This window comes from Tasmannia lanceolata, unplaced genomic scaffold (genome assembly GCF_043159265.1).
Source record: "Tasmannia lanceolata isolate RefF3 unplaced genomic scaffold, GAP_Taslan_0.1 ptg000024l, whole genome shotgun sequence".
In the NCBI taxonomy this organism is placed as follows: Eukaryota; Viridiplantae; Streptophyta; class Magnoliopsida; order Canellales; family Winteraceae; genus Tasmannia; species Tasmannia lanceolata.
The window spans coordinates 13,367,776-13,384,530 of NW_027518701.1; the positions used below are offsets into that span (position 1 = coordinate 13,367,776).

At 38.5% G+C, this 16,755-nt stretch overlaps 1 protein-coding gene across 1 annotated transcript in view; it reads left to right on the plus strand.

The window, feature by feature from the left end:
- Positions 1-385: 385 nt before the first annotated feature.
- The window catches only part of LOC143857308 (ubiquitin-conjugating enzyme E2 5-like), a 52,873-nt gene continuing 36,503 nt past the window's right edge, over positions 386-16,755 (plus strand). The window contains exons 1-5 of the mRNA XM_077367729.1: positions 386-601; positions 680-762; positions 1,991-2,105; positions 2,256-2,308; positions 2,469-2,597. Of these exons, the coding sequence (XP_077223844.1) occupies positions 558-601; positions 680-762; positions 1,991-2,105; positions 2,256-2,308; positions 2,469-2,597 (424 nt within the window). The 5' untranslated portion in view covers positions 386-557. The remainder of the gene's footprint in view (positions 602-679; positions 763-1,990; positions 2,106-2,255; positions 2,309-2,468; positions 2,598-16,755) is intronic.

The following is a 16,755-nucleotide window of genomic DNA, read 5'->3' on the forward strand; positions in this document are numbered from 1 at the left end:
CAGTACTGTATTTTGATGAGGGCACTCCTCTGTTTCTTAAGAGTACGGTATGGCCCCCACGATAGGATGATCCAAGCCGTCCATTAGATGGGCCACAGCCTAAATAGGTTGTGCCTCAAATTATTTCCACAGGTTGATTTTAACCCTCCGATCTATTGAGGGTTAGGATCAACCCTCTAACCTTCAGATCGGAGGGTTAGTATCAGCCTATAAAAATGGATTTTTTGGCACAACCTATTTAGGCTGTGGCCCATCTAATGGACGGTTTGGATCATCCTATGGTGGGGCCATACCGTACTTTTAAGAAACAGAGGAGTGCCCTCATTAAAATACAGTAATGCAGATAACACTTCCCTATTTTAATTAACTTTTCAGCCCCAAATACAAATTTGTCGTATTGTCCCCATTCCTCTCATTCTTGTCTGAAGAACTCTGAAACCAAATCTCTCCTATTTTAAACCTCTGAAAAACCCATATCTCCTTTAATACATTTTCCATCTCTAAACACCCAATAAAGAAAGCCCAAACAAAGAAAAGAGAAGAGAAAGTAAAAAATCATGTCTTCTCCAAGCAAACGCCGAGAAATGGACTTGATGAAACTGTAATTTCCCTCATAATGCCCTCTTTAATTTCTTTTTCTTTTTCTTTTTTAATGAATTTTCTTTTCTTTTTAATGTAGGATGATGAGTGATTACAAGGTAGAGATGGTCAATGACGATAGCACACATGAGTTTTATGTTGATTTTCATGGACCCAAAGAGAGTAAATCACTGATACCCCTATCTTATTTTATTTAATTTTATTTTTTGAAAATTTTTCTTGTTTTTGGGTTTTTTTATTGAATTCTAGTCTTCTTTGTGATTTTTGTTATATGGGTGTTTGATGTCTTAATTGATTATTTGAATCGATTATGTTGGTCATAGATAGATTCTTTCTAACTTGTAGACACCCACATCCTATTTGTTCTTTTATTTTCTTGTTTGTGGGTTTTCTTTTTATTGAATTCTAGTCTTCTTTGTGGTGTTTGTTATATGGATGTTTGATGTTTTAAATTGAGTATTTAATTTGATTATGTTGGGCATCGATAGATGCTATCTAACTTGTAGACACCCACTTCCTATTTTTTCTTTTATTTTCTTGTTTGTGGATTTTTCTTTGTTATGTTTTTTATACGGATATTTGATGTTTTAAACTGATTATTTGATTCAATTGTGTTGGGCGTAAATAGATTCTTTCTAACTTGTACACACCCACATGTTTCTTTTTTCCTTTTATTTCCTTGTTTGTGGGTTTTGTTTTTATGGTACTCTAGCATTCTTTGTAATATTTGTTATATGGATGCTTGATGTTCTGATTGATTATTTGAATCGATTATGTTGGGTGTAGATAGATGCTTTCTAACCTGTAAATTTGGTCTCGGTTCTGATGAAATGATTATCATCCCTACCTACATCACAATTTCTTAAGGAGTCGCATGTGAGTTCAATCATCTTGATATATATATATATATATATTTTCTTTTTTGGATAATCATCTTAATAAATCTTATATTTCTTTTTCATTCTGATGGAAATTTCTTCAGATTCTACTTGGACTAATGCTGCCTTTTTTCATGGATTTTTTTTTTGTATTTTCTAGTATGACTTTATGCACTGGTTCTGAGCTGCAGATAGATGAATATCTTGATAAGTCAATTTTCCTTATCTCAGTATTCATGAAATTACTCATTTTTTTTCTTAAGGAGTTACATGTGGGTTCAATCATCTTGTCAAATCTTTATATTTCTGTTTTATTCTAATGGGAAATTCTTCTGATTCTACTTCAACATAGTCTTCGTCTTTTTCTTTGATTTTTTTAGTATTTTCTGTTATGACTTTCTGCACTAGTTCTAAACTGCAAATACCGGAATATCCTTATAAGTCGTTTTCCATGATATGTGGGTATTTGTGATTTAAAACGTAAGGAGGATTCTTTTTATGAACTATTACAGGTCCCTATCATGGTGGTGCGTGGAAGATAAGGGTGGAATTACCTGATGCCTATCCTTATAAATCTCCATCAATAGGCTTTGTTAATAAGATTTACCATCCAAATGTTGATGAAATGTGAGTTTCTGTTTATTGATTTCCCAGCATTTTCATTTATGTGAGTTGTATTTTCATTGTTTTGCATGGTCTTTCCAGTTTCAAATTGCATCACTTTGACTAGGAACTGATTTGCAAGTATCTGATTGCCGTGTCGGGTTTGAATTTCAGGTCTGGTTCAGTTTGTTTGGATGTTATCAATCAAACCTGGAGCCCCATGTTCGGTAAAATAGCTATTTTGACTCATTTTCAATTATACATGTTAAAGGCTTGTATAAAACTGCACACACACACACACACACACACACACATATTTTGATTGCAGCTGATCCCATGTTTTGTGGGTTAGTATTGTTTATGGATGTTGATTTCCATGTATTTCAGATCTTGTGAACATTTTTGAAGTGTTCATCCCACAACTTCTTTTGTATCCGAATCCATCTGATCCATTGAACGAAGAGGCTGCCGAGCTGATGATGCGTGATAAAACTTCTTATGAACAGACAGTTAAAGGTGATATACTTTTTGGAAGCTCTTTCTAATTTTGTACGCGGTGTGTTCATATCACGAGGTTGAAAGGTTATACGTTTGATGCAATTTTTCTATAAAAGATAGTGCTAATATTTTTTCTGCCCATAAGGATTTTATCAAGTTTCTGTTCATTTATAATATGATCATTTTCTCTTGTTTTAATAACATGGAGTGGCACCCTTTGGAACTGATTTCATTGGACAGTAACAGATCTGGCCATCCAGGTTCTCACCTATGTAGAATGTGTGGCTCTGTTCAATTGTCGTTTGCATATATGAAAATGTGTAGTCATTATGAGAAGCAAATATTAATGGCGTACCTAGTTGTGTGATCCTAGTTAGGAACTGTGTTATTTTTATCAAATAAGTTTTTGGTAATTTATTGTTATTAGAAGGACCACTGAATGATCTAAATGGCAATACAATTCTATTGAGGAGAAGTTCATTGATGATCCTGAACCAGAAGCATGTAAATGGCCATTGCGTTTCTGTGCGAAGATAAATGATAATTGCAAATAGTTATTCATTTTTGTTTTTGAATGATTGCAAATAGTTATTCATATGCGTTCATAGTTTTAAATTTTGGCCTTGATGATTTAGAGAAAATAAAAGGACCTTCATATGGTTTTCATTGATTTGGAGAAAGCGTATGATAGGGTTCCCAGGAGTGTTATGTGGTGGGTCATTGAAAGGAAAAAAAGTGCCTACTAAATATGTTGATGTGATTAAGGATATGTACGATAGAGCAGTAACTAGTGTTAGAACCACGGATGGCACATCTAGTGAGTTTCCAATTACAATAGGACTGCACCTAGGATTAGCTCTAAACCCTCATCTTTTTACGCTAGTTATGGATGAACTTACGGAGGGTATCCAAGATGAGGTGCCGTGGTGTATGTTATTTGCAGATGACATAGTATTAATCGACGAAACCAAAGTATGAGTAAACTCTAAGTTAGAGTTATGGAGAACTACTTTGGAATCCAAAGGTTTTAGACTGAGTAGGACTAAGACAGAATATATGGAATGCAACTTTAGTAATGTAAGGAGGCGGGACGAGGATGTAGTAAATATGACCGGACAGGAGGTACCTAAGAGGGATATCTTTCGCTATCTTGGTTCAATTCTACATAAGGAAGGAGAGATTGAAGAGGATGTTAATCATAGAATAAGAGCAGGTTGGTTGAAGTGGAAGCTTGCCTCAGGAGTTCTGTGCGACCGTAAAATCCCTACCAAGTTGAAGGGAAAGTTTTATAAGACAGCTGTGAGGCCAGCAATGCTGTACGGCTCACCAAGAAGCAGCATGTGCATAAGATGAGTGTAGAGGAGATGCGAATGCTTAGATGGATGTGCGGCCACACAAGGTTAGATAGAATTAAAAATTAAGACAGTCGTAAAAAGGTGGGGGTGGCACCAGTTGAGGAGAAGATGAGAGCACCGCTTAAAATGGTTTGGACATATCCAACGTAGGCCTTTGGATGCTCCGGTGAGAAGAGGCGACTCATGCCAAATTGATGGAGTAAAAAGAGGTAGGGGCAGACCAAAAACAACTTGGGTAGAAACAGTGAGGAAAGACTTGATAGCTAGGAACATAACAGAGAACATGACCTTGGATAGGATAGAATGGAAGAAAATGATCCACGTAGAAGAACCCAACTAGAGCTAGGATTAGAGCCGAATAGATTCCTTTCACCTTCTTCATGAAATTTTTCTGAAGGATTCATTTAGCCAACCCCAACTAGTTTGGGACAAAGGCTTTGTTGAGTTGAGTTGAGATGATCCTGAACCAGAAGCATGTAAATGGCCATTCCGTTTCTGTGTGAAGATAAATGATAGCTGCAAATAGTTATTCATATGCATTCATAGTTCTAAATTTTGGCCAAAATTCGAAATTTCGGCCGAAATATTTCGGTTTCGGTTTGAACTGAAACCGAAAGTACATTGAATTGGTTTTTTAAAAGATTTTGGTGAAATCCAAAAATTCGCAGAAATTTACAAGATTTCCAACGAAATTGTCGATATTTCCGAAATTTCCACCGAATTGTTTTTACCAAATTTTACATGATTTCAGCCGAAACCGAATTTTTTTGTTTTGGTGGTGGCCAAAACCGGCATTTAAAACCTTGTAAGCATTAATGATGCTTGGTAATAGACATAAGTTAGATGCGGGCTTAAACATTAGTTGGATATGTGCCTTTTTCACCATTTTCATGTCTTCCATGTGGTGGCTCTAGACATGTGCTTTTGGTTTTCCATTGCCATGCGTCACCTTTCCTAAGAGATTTTTCAAAGAATAGAACTAGAAAATTCCATAGCTGTACCATTACAAACATTTGTTACCATGTAAAAGAATTTCATAGCTGTATGCAACCTTAGCTGCACACAATCATAACGAGTAGGGATAAGACTTACAATGCACTTATGAAGAAAGTAATTATAAACACGAACATCCCAATGCTTCATGTGGCAGATTTTTGGTAGGGATTGTGGAGATCTATTTTTAATTGCATAAGAAAAGCATTTACAAAATGATCTTTTGATGCTTGGTGTCTTCGTGCCTCTAGCCCCTTTTTTGATGAACAAAATAACAATATTTACCATAATTTTTTAGCCTATGTTGCATGGGTGTAGCTACAAGTATCAGAATCCGATACTGGTATTGAATGTCGAATTTGCAAACCTTATCTCTCTGGGAGACAAGATCACTTTGATAAATTTGATACTGTCTAAAGCCGTACACCGTGGCAGTTACTCCCAGTGGCGCCCACCCGCCTGGTCCTCTCAAGCGGCAAGGCCTTGGTTACAGGTGTTCAAAAAAAGTGGTCGGCGAAGCCTCCCTTACGCTCGCACGCACGCATGCACGGGGAAGGGAGATGTTTCGTACCGCCATACTCTCGGTCGGAAGCCTCCCTCGCACAACTAACTTTTATCTTATATCATGACATAAGTAAGCGGTTCTTATTGTATCGGCTCCAAAACCTCTCTAATTGATCTTTACGGTGCTTCCTCTATCAATTAGATCCTTTCTTTATCCATAGAATCTAATATATGGGCCGTACCTATTTCTTCATATTTCGACTCATATGAAGTCTTGTCTGATTAGACCACGAATTACAAATGTCTGGAAAAGTTCTATTGCTATTCCTTGAGGAAATCCACATCGATGTAATGAAAGCGAAGGGCATACGACAATGACAGAACGCCCCGAATAATCGACCCGTTTACCAAGTAGAGTCTCACGAAATCTTCCCCCCTTTGCCTTCAATTACATCTGAGATTTCTAGTAAAAACACCAGCCCCCGTCAGTTCATAATGAGAATATTTCAATCTTTTTTTATTCCATGGATTATTCCCCTTACACAGAAGGGAGGAGCCGTATGAGATGAAAGTCTTACGTACGTTTCTAGAACGGAGATCTTTGAATAGAATGAACGGCGGCAGACGCGTTGATCGACTACAAACAATCGTCAAATTCTTCGGGTGGCGATACTAAAGGGAAGTCCAAGGAGAAGGACTACAAGAAGAAAGGCAAAGCCAAGTTCCAAAAGAAAGAAGGCAAGCCTTCAAAAGAAGTGCTGAAATTGAGATCTCATTCAGAGAGAAAGATATAAAATATCTGGAGTTTCTTTTTGTATTTTATGCGGATGATATGATCTGCAAGGACCATGATCGGGAATTCTTTGACCATCTTTCTCCGAGGAAGAAGCGAAACATAATCAACTTGAATTCGGGACAGCTATTCGAAATCTTAGTGAAACACTTGATTTGTTATTACTCTTTTGTGAAACTAGCCGCACCTTCTATTGATAGACGGCCCCCCTTCGCTCAGGGACATGAGAACAAAGAGAAGAAAGATTGACGTTGAGATAGGTGCCTTGCAAACATTCATAGTGACAGATTTAAAGGTCACACAAGGAAACCACTGGCAGGCATCGGTCGGTCCTAGAAATGGCGGCAGTGGCCTAAGCGCTAGCTTCGCTCAAAGGAAAGCACTTGAAGATAGTCCCTTACTCAAAAGTGGAGTCCTTAAAAAAAGGGAATCACAGGAATGCTTAAGGAAGGGAATGAATGGTAATCTACCAGGCACCGTGTCTTTGTTGCTACATAAGTTCTAACAAAGAACTCAAGGTGAAGACGAGAATACCCCTAAGGGCCTCTTGCCTCGCCTCAGGAACATACACAGAACATTCAGATGAATGCTCAAGTACGCTGGGTTTCCATGCACTACTTGCCATTCGAATGCCCTATCGAGATAACCCGTGTTTTTATCACCCTCAACGAACCATTTCGATCTGGACCTTTGCATCCATTTCAGCTCCTAAAGAAATATTCAACTGTACTTTCCTAGGAGTTGGGATTTCTCGAGGAGGTCCGAGCCCATCTGATGGCATCGCTAAATGCATCGAGAATGTAAAGAACCAAGAATACCCTCTCGAATAAGGATAGAGCAAGATGTGCAACAAAAACTTCAAGAAACGATGCAAAGAACACAATCACATAAGAAACACAAGATTTACACGGTTCGACTGTGTGGCTACGTCCACGGGGGGAAGATTTTCACTATTTCGGTCTTAGGGTTTCAAACTATCTTCTTCTTGACCAAGAAAACACAAGGAAAAACTCAAATCCGTAACCCTATCATGCGGCTTATATATCAATGCCACTACATGGAGAATATTACTGAAATACCCTTTTGCACTGTAAAACAACCAACTACTCTAAAAGCTTAAGCTGTTGGAGTTGATGTTATTTAATCATTTATACTTCAAGACTCCCCCTCACGTGTGGCCCCTCTTTTTTTGGGTTGGCCTTACACGTGGACTTTTTTAATATAGAGGAGTTGTGAGTTTTGAACCCAGAACCTGTTGCTTTGATAACATGTAAAACAGCCAATTACTCCAAAAGCTTAAGCTGTTGGAGTTGTTGTTATTTAATCATTTATACTTCAACAAGCGCAAACCTTTAAATTAAATTTTCCTTCCAGGGCCTTGCCCCTGAAACCTAGGCAGGGGTGCGCTGCCCCCTTTACCCTAGCGAGCTGAGCGCACAGCTTGACCCTCGTGTGCGTCGCCAGGGTCCTGTATAATACCAGAATACAAGACATCTGCATAACAAAAAACAAACACCGTCTCTAACAGAAAGCTTTTCTTTTGCTCTATCTCAACTAGAACTTCTTTAGCCCAAACTTTAAGTTTCAATTTCAAGAACCGGAGTTCCTAACCTAACCTATCGTCGGCCTGACAGGAACTACCTGCTTCCAGCCTCTCTTTAAAAATGAGTACACTCGGTTCAACCCTTATCAAGCAGGATGGTAAGGGCAAGAGAGCCTGGATTTGGGCTCACGATAAAGGGCAGCCCAGTGCACGAGGCTCCCGCCATTGCGGGGTCTAGAGAGGGCTAGATGTACTCAGCCTTACCCCCGATTTGCAGAGAGGCTGTTTCCGTGACTCGAACCAGTGACCACCAGCTCATGATGGGGTCTTTTATTTCCATTCTTTTTATAAACATCTCGTGCCGGCCACACCTCTCTTGTCAACTAGTAGGACATGGAGGAAGTGTTTTAAAATGCGAATGCGAGTCAAAACGCAGCCGAAGCAAATCCTAGTCAATTTGGCATGATGCAGTCGAGTACTCGGTTGATGTGGTGATAACTCAAGAGAGTCAAAGGAGTTTTGACTGACTTTGCATGGCAAAACGCCGACTCGGACAACAATGCAGCCAAGGTAAAAAGGAGTTGACTCGGGGGAGTTTTGAAACTATGCATGGAGGACTCCTGCTCCTCCGAGAGCAGCATGTGCCTTTGGTTTGACTACGTACTTAACAAGATCTTGACGGTGGATCATTTGCATAGTTACAATATTATCATTGTTAACAACACGATGTGCCTTAAGACGGAGGAGACAGTGGACCATATCTTCATTCACTACAGGGTGGGTAGAGAGATTTAGTTTTTTATTCTGAATTTCTTTGGTATCACCCAAGTGTTTTCAAACCACTTTTCTGATCTTTTTAGGGATGAAAATTTTCCCCTTGGCCCAACTAGGAGTCGGATTTTGTGGAGCTTGTCCCTTCTCGCTGCGATTTGGGCATTTTTAGAAAGAAAGTAACTAGCATATTTTTAGAGGTTCGTGTGGAGCTTGTCCCTTTCTCGCTGCGATTTGGGCATTTTTGGAAAGAAAGGAACTAGCATATCTTTAAAGGTTCGGCAAGGAACATTTATTCAATTCAGTAGCAAGTTTTATCGATGATTGTTCATTGGGCTGGAGTCCTTCCTGACTTTAGGGGTATACATGAATCCACTTTAAGATCTTGGGTTCGGTCCGTGTGAGCAAGATAGTGGCCAATATCCCTACCCCAAAATTGCCCACTCCCTCCTCTTTTGAGTTGGTTAAGCTGAACTTTTATGGTTCCAATATTGAGAACATGGATTCGGGAGTGGAGGGTCTTCTCTGCAATGAGTACAGAGCCGCCAAGTGGGCCTTCTTCAGTCTGCTCTGTCAAAAGAATGCTAATGAGGCTAAATTGCAAGCTTTGATGGTGGGATTCATCTAGTAGGGACAAGGACCTAAACAACTTGGTCGTGGAAGGTGACTCACATCTAGTGAATGAAGCATAGGACTAATTATCCATGGAGATTTTCCAATACAATCAAAGAGATCTTGGATCTTATAATTTATTAATATAAAGGGGACAATAGAGAAGTTGATTTCTTAGCTCCCTTCTCTCACCGACTTCTTCTTTTTCTTCTCTTTACCTTTTCTTCCAAACCATTGATTCATCCTACTACTTTTTCAACTTTTAATTCAGTTAAAAGTTTGAAATACATAAGAGACGTGTTGGTTGAGAAGAGAAAGAGAGATGTGACATGAGAGGTTGGGAACTTGGGATGTGAGAGATTAAACGTGGGAAGAGTTGGGTTTTTTTATTTGTCCCCGAAAAGAGGAGAGGGGCATACTTTCCAAATCTAATGTCTAAAAACCCTAACCCTAAGGACTAACAAGTAGAGAAGCCGAAGATACGGAATACTAGCCCATCTGTGCAGGAGCTTTTTTCTCAAAATTTATCTTGGAACCTGGGCGGACATCTTAAATTTTATTAATAAGGAAAAGTAGTACAAGAGGGGGGCATCCCACATAACCTCCGAGCTAAAAAAAACCTAAAAATTACACGCTACCTCTACAAGTAGCAATATCCAAAGCATCACTATGAATCGCCCCTAGTCACTAGGTAGATCCCTCTACGAAACAAAAAAAAAACTACTGACTTTCATTTTGCAAGCAAAATTACAGAATGAATCTGCTGCTTGATTACCTTCTCAGTATGCGTGGGAAATAGTAGGATTAACAAGCCTTAATAAAGAATCAATCTCTTGCCAATAATAAAGAACCAACCAAGGATTGTTACCCTTACCTTTGAGCAATATTGATCAGGACCTGACTATCTGATTCAATCCAAACTCCCTGAATTCCCATTGTCTTACAATGTCTTAGACCATCCGTCAGAGCTCTACATTCTGCTTGCATGTTTTAGTACCTTCTCCGTAAAAATGAGAAAAGGTGAAAATAATTTTAGCCTGAATGACCCCACCTCTTCCTAATTCAGTAGGATTGTCCTTAGATGCACTGTCAATATTCAGCTTAAGGGATCCTTATGAAGGTCTTCTCCAAGTCACCCATGTTCCCTTTGGAGAAGTAGTGTTCACTAGATCTATACCCAGTTGCCTAAGAGCCAAGGCCTCAATGAAAGAGCAGTCTTTTTCCGATTTAAAACCCTTAGCAATAGACTTCAACCATTCAAGAATAGACCTTCATAAGGATCCCTTAAGTATTGACAATAGCCGAAGGCTACACATTAGCAAATTTGGTTGTATCCCATTGATCACACCTTTGATCATCATCTATAGGTTATTAGTCTCTGAGCATTTTCAACCTCACAGAATAGAAGCTGTTTACCAATCCACCTGTCAGTCCAAAACTTGATGTTTCCTTTTACTGATGATCAACTTTGCATTAGAAAGCCATATTTCCTTCGTAACAAGTATATCCCTCCAGAGCTTAGAGAAACCGACCTTGGGAAGAGCCAACCAGAAACAATTTCTGCTTTGGTGATGAGTCTTCATAAAGTTACTCCATAAGGATTTGTTGCTATGGAGTCTCTGAATAGCCTTGAGCCTAAATGCCATGCCCATCCTCCTTCATCGATTTATTATCAATCCCTTCTCTTTCTTCTTACAATTTTTATCCCATTCCAACCAGTGACACTTATTCCCGTTCTCTATTGTGGCCCACCAAAAATTTTCTAATATATTTCCCATTCTTTTAATGGCTGTGATGGGAAGATTCATACTCGAAAGAACATAAATGAGCATAGAAGATAACACATGTTTCAATTAAACTGATGAGGCAGCCTAGAGTTTTGAAGATGGTGGGTGAAGTGAAGATGGTCGATGGGATGGTGGAGGGTAATAGGATAATAAAGAGTACTGGTAATATGAATTATGGACTTTAAGGCTCAAATAAGGTTGATGGAGATGGGAGTTAGCTATGGAAAGGTCTGGAGGTGTTGAAGAAAGGATTTTTAGTTGGAAAATGGTGAGGGAAAAGACCAAGGTTTTGGCTGGCCTCAGTGAGATTACGCACATCTGTAGGGAATAGTCCTGCGCTAAAAATTGGCGTGGGGGTACCCTATGTCATCCAAAAAAAAGTTGACTAGAAGCTCTTTCATGCTTCTTCAAGAACTGCAAAATGATACCCAAGCATCTTCTAACTCCATTATAAAAGATTATAGTGTTATCTATGAAAAAGCAATGGGATAAAGCCTTGTAGCCTACCATTCAAAACAAAAAGGGCTGCAGCCCCTCTGTAATTAGTAATAGTTAGCTCTTCCACTATAAAAACTAGCTTGAGGCCCCTACTTAAAACTTCTTCAGCTATGATAAAAAGGTATGGAGAAATTGGACCTTATTAGCTTAGATAACAATTTGTAGCTGCAATTACATGAGCTAATAGGACGGAAATTCGAGATGATTTTTGAATTTTCCACTTTTGAAATAAAAGCAGTAGTATAAGATCTAGGCAGCGTTACCTCCTTTGAACAATTCGATAAGAGTTCTGACCAAGGCCCCTTTGATAATATCCTAGCCTTGCCTAAAGAAATATCCATCAAACCCATCAACCACAATTTTCTAAAATAGTCACAAGCTGCCCCTAAAGACACGTGGCTAGAGAGGTACTTGGAGAATCTAGAGGAAGTGGGCTGCCGTCTAAAGACACGTGGTGATGGAACGAGGAGGTCCAAAAGGCGATTAGGTCTAAAAGAGAATGTTATAATTGTTTGCATAAGTGTAGAAATGGGGAGAACATTGAGAAGTATAAGTTAGCTAGAAAAGAAGCTAAGAAGGCAGTAAGGGAAGCTAGAGGCAAGGCATATGAGGATTTGTACCACATGTTAGAGATGTACCACATGTTAGGGACGAAAGAGGGCGAAAAAGATGTCTACAAGCTTGCTAAGATGAGAGAAAGGAAGATCAGGGATTTGAATCATATAAAATGCATCAAAGACGAGAATCAAAGATTGTTAGTAAAAGAAAACGAGGTTAAAGAGAGGTGGAGAAGTTACTTCGATAAGTTGTTTAATGGAGAACCTATAGCGAATTTGGGAGAACTTGATAACGCTTTTAATGATACAAACCAGAGGTTTGTTCATAGAATTCGAACATCAGAGATAAGAGTAGCTATCAAAAATATGAAATTAGGTAAGGCTTGGGGGCCTGACGATATTCCTATTGAGACTTGGAGATGCTTGGGTGATGTGGGTTTGGTTTGGTTAACTAGATTATTTAACAATATTTTAAAGACTAAGAAGATGCCTGATGAGTGAAGGAAGAGTACATTAGTATCTATTTATAAGAATAAAGGGGATGTTCAGAGTTACACCAATTACAGGGGAATTAAACTAATGAGTCATACCCTGAAGCTTCGGGAGAGGGTAATTGAGCATAGACTAAGAAGAGAGACTAAGGTGTCAGAGTATCAGTTTGGCTTCATGCCCGGACGATCGACTATGGAAGCTATCTTCTTGATTAGGCGGTTAATGGAGAGATTAAGAGAAAATAAAAAGGACCGTCATATGGTTTTCCTTGATTTTGAGAAAGCATATGATAGGGTTTCCAGGAGTGTTATGTGGTGGGTCCTTGAAAGGAAAAAAGTCCCTACTAAATATGTTGATGTGATTAAGGATACGTATGATGGAACAGTAACTAGTGTCAGAACCACAGATGGCACGTCTAGTGAGTTTCCAATTACAATAGGACTGCACCAAGGATCAGCTCTAAGCTTTTATCTTTTTACGCTAGTTATGGATGAGCTTACGGAGGGTATCCAGAATGAGGTGCCGTGGTGTATGTTATTTGCAGATGACATAGTATTAATCGACGAAACCAAAGTAGGAGTAAATGCTAAGTTAGACTTATGGAGAACTACTTTGGAATCCAAAGGCTTTAGACTGAGTAGGACTAAGACAGAGTATATGGAGTGCAACTTTAGTAATGTAACGAGGCAGGACGAGATTGTAGTAAATATGACTGGACAGGAGGTACCTAAGAGGGATATCTTTCGCTATCTTGGTTCAATTCTATAGAAGGAAGGAGGGATTGAAGATGATGTTAACCATAGAATAAGAGCAGGTTGGTTGAAGTGGAAGCTTGCCTCAGGAGTTCTATGCGACCGTAAAATCCCTGCCAAGTTGAAGGGAAAGTTTTATAAGACAGCTATGAGGCCAGCCATGCTCTACGGCTTTAGAATGTTGGGCCACCAAGAAGCAGCATGTGCATAAGATGAATATAGCGGAGATGCGAATGCTTAGATGGATGTGCGGCCACACAAGGTTAGATAGAATTAAAAATGAAGACATTAGTAAAAAGGTGGGGGTGGCACCAATTGAGGAGAAGATGAGAGAGCACCGCTTAAGATGGTTTGGACATATCCAACGTAGGCCTTTGGATGCTCCGGTGAGAAGAGGCGACTCGTGCCAAATTGATAGAGTAAAAAGAGGTAGGGGCAGACCGAAAACAACTTGGGTAGAAAGACTTGATAGCTAGGAACATAACAGAGAACATGACCTTGGGTATGATAGAATGGAAGAAAATGATCCACGTAGAAGAACCCAACTAGAGCCGGGATTAGATCCGGGTAGATTCCTTTCACCTTCTTCATGAAGTTTTTCTAAAGGATTCATTTTAGCCGACCCCAACTAGTTTGGGACAAAGGTTGAGTTGAGTTGAGTTGAGTCACAAGCAGCCCCTCAGATGATTTCAGGATCTTCTTCCCATTTTTCACTAATCCATATCCTCCTAATCGGATTTTATTTTCTACAATAATTTACTGTGGCATGAAAAAAATTTGGTTTTTTATCCCCCTCTTTTAGCCACTTCTCTCTAGTTTTTTGCCTCGTGAAAATTCCCACCATTAGGAGCACTTTTTCCAGCATGTGCTTAAGCCTTCCTTGGTTTTTTTCTTATTATCAATAGACAGGTTCAAGTCATATTTTTCTTCCGCCAAAGCAGCCAGATCCTCTACATTTCTTGCATTTTTGAACACATCTCAAAAGCAAGATTTGTTCCACTCTCTTAAGTAGACGGTTTCAATTCATATTTTTCTTCCGCCAGAAGCTGTTAGATCCCCTGCATTTCTTACATTTTGGAACACATCTCCAAAGCAAGATTTGTTCCACTCGCTTAAGCTACACTTAATCTTTTTAAGTTTACGAGCCAGAACTGATAATGGGTTGCTATCCATCGGGGAATGTCACTGCTCTTTAACATAATTGGTGCATTCGTCATCCAAAACCCACTTTTTCTTTTCATGAAATCTAAAAGGCCTTTTGATCGAACTGAGAAAGACGTAGAAGAAGTATCTGAACGAGCCAGACTCAGAGGAAGATGAACCGGACTTGAGTCGTGGTTGTTCTGCTTTGATTTTTATTTTTTGTTGTATTCAAAAGATTGAAAGGGGTTTGTATTGTTATTATCAACTGATACATGTTGATACGTCTAATTTCTGGTTTATATCAGCCAATATTCCCTGATATTAGACTGTCACGGGTGCGATATTTAACAACCACTTATATTTAGAGGATATATCTATTGGCCTTGACCTATATCGATGAATATTGACCGATATACCATTGCAAACCAATCTAAAGTGAGTAGAACAAGGATACAAAGAGAAAAGGGTTACTGAAAGTCTGAAACCACTACATAGATGACAAAAACCCAAAATAAAGGAAAAAGTAGGGAGTACCCTTGAGACTGAGTAAAGCACATCTAAGATCTCCCCTCTACATATACAATATAGATCGGTAAGTTCATGTTCTTCTTGATAATATTAGCAAAAATTGAAATATTTTTCTCTGATTTCATAAGGAAATAATTATATAAATAAATTACTCCATAAACAGAAAAAAATAAATTACCCTTAGTATTTTTATTTTGAAACCAAGGACAAATGAACCAAAGACAATGAGATGACTACAAGATGGTTAAATCGTTATTTCCCAACACCCTTGTGACAGTATATTCTATGTTGTCCTCACTTCTGATCTAGGAATTATCAATTTCTCCCCTATAGCCTTTTCATGAATAAATCTGCAGCCCATATCCATATGCTATGAAAAATTGGATTGGTTATGATATGAACCGCACTCGTATTCTCATAGTATAATTTCATGGGATCACTTCTAAGCAAGGTTTTAAATCTTGGTATTGGTTTTGGTCGCCAAGGAATTTCGGTGAAAATTCTGTAAAATAAAGAAAATGTATGAAAACATATGCAAATGTTAGAATTTAAATATGAAATTTCAGGAAATGCTAAAATAAGCACAACTAGACACTTATACATTTCATACTCAAGACAACCATCCATAGTGGTTTAAAAATATTGAACACCTAGTGACATGCATTGTTGCGCATGCTAATAATTTAGTACATACCAAATTTCACATGTAATTTATATAAATATTTATACATAATATGTAAATATTTATGTAAAATCAAGAGGGCGAGCCTCTTATTTATACATAAGAGTGCGATCCTTGGCGCAACGGTAAGGTTGCTCTATTGTGACCTAGTGGTCACGAGTTCAAGTCACAAAAACAGCCTCTTTGCAAAGCAGGGGTAAGGTTGCGTATAGCTAGCCCTCTCCTGACCCCGCAATGGCGAGTGCTTTGTGCACTGGGCCGTCCTTTTTTAATATGTAAACCACATTTTGCATGAAATTCTTATAAATATAATTATGTAATACATATTAATATACAATTATTACACTTACGATTTTGGTTTATGCATCTCAGACGATGGAAATGGAGACTTGTCGGTCGTTTCACGTCTGTTTTGGTGGAAATTTAAAACCATGCTTCTAAGTGTTTCCATCTCATGGAGCAACACTTACGACAATTTCACGTGCAATAGTTTCCATACTTGGAGCCCGCTTATTGCTTTGTTGCTTTTCCATGAAACAAGATTATCTCCAATAAATAAATACAGACTCCGTTTCCTTATTTCCTTTCGTCATTAGATTCAGCTCAGTCCATATAATTAAAAGAAGATATGAAGTACCTTTTCACGGTGTGACTTGATATGGTAGATGTTATGTATGAGCCTTCTAGCGGCCACAATTGCATATATATTGTCCAGTGGAGTGCTTGTGAGATAAATTAAGCTACCAACCGATGAGGATATCAACAATGGGCATGGATTCAAGGTTTACAAGCGCAGACGTGGACGAGACTGATGGTGGAGACTCTAGCATGGGTCACAGACATAGGTGCCTTTTTTTATTATTTATTATTTATTTTCGTCATTTTATATGTAGCCTACTTTTTTGGCATCAAATCTCATCTATTTGGCGTGTTTTTGGTATTAGTAGAAAGTTTTTTCAATTATCTATCTAAGGAGCCCAAGATCACATGATTTGGATGTGATTTGAGCAAGTTATGAGTGTTTTTAGGAAGTGTGGTATAGGTCTATTACGGGATTACTATTTTTGGTAATTTTCTTAACTTTATTAGTTTACTTTGGATTAGATGAATGGTTGAGATTAGTTGCTTAGGTTTTAAGTTATTTTCTAGGGTTACTTTACTTGTAA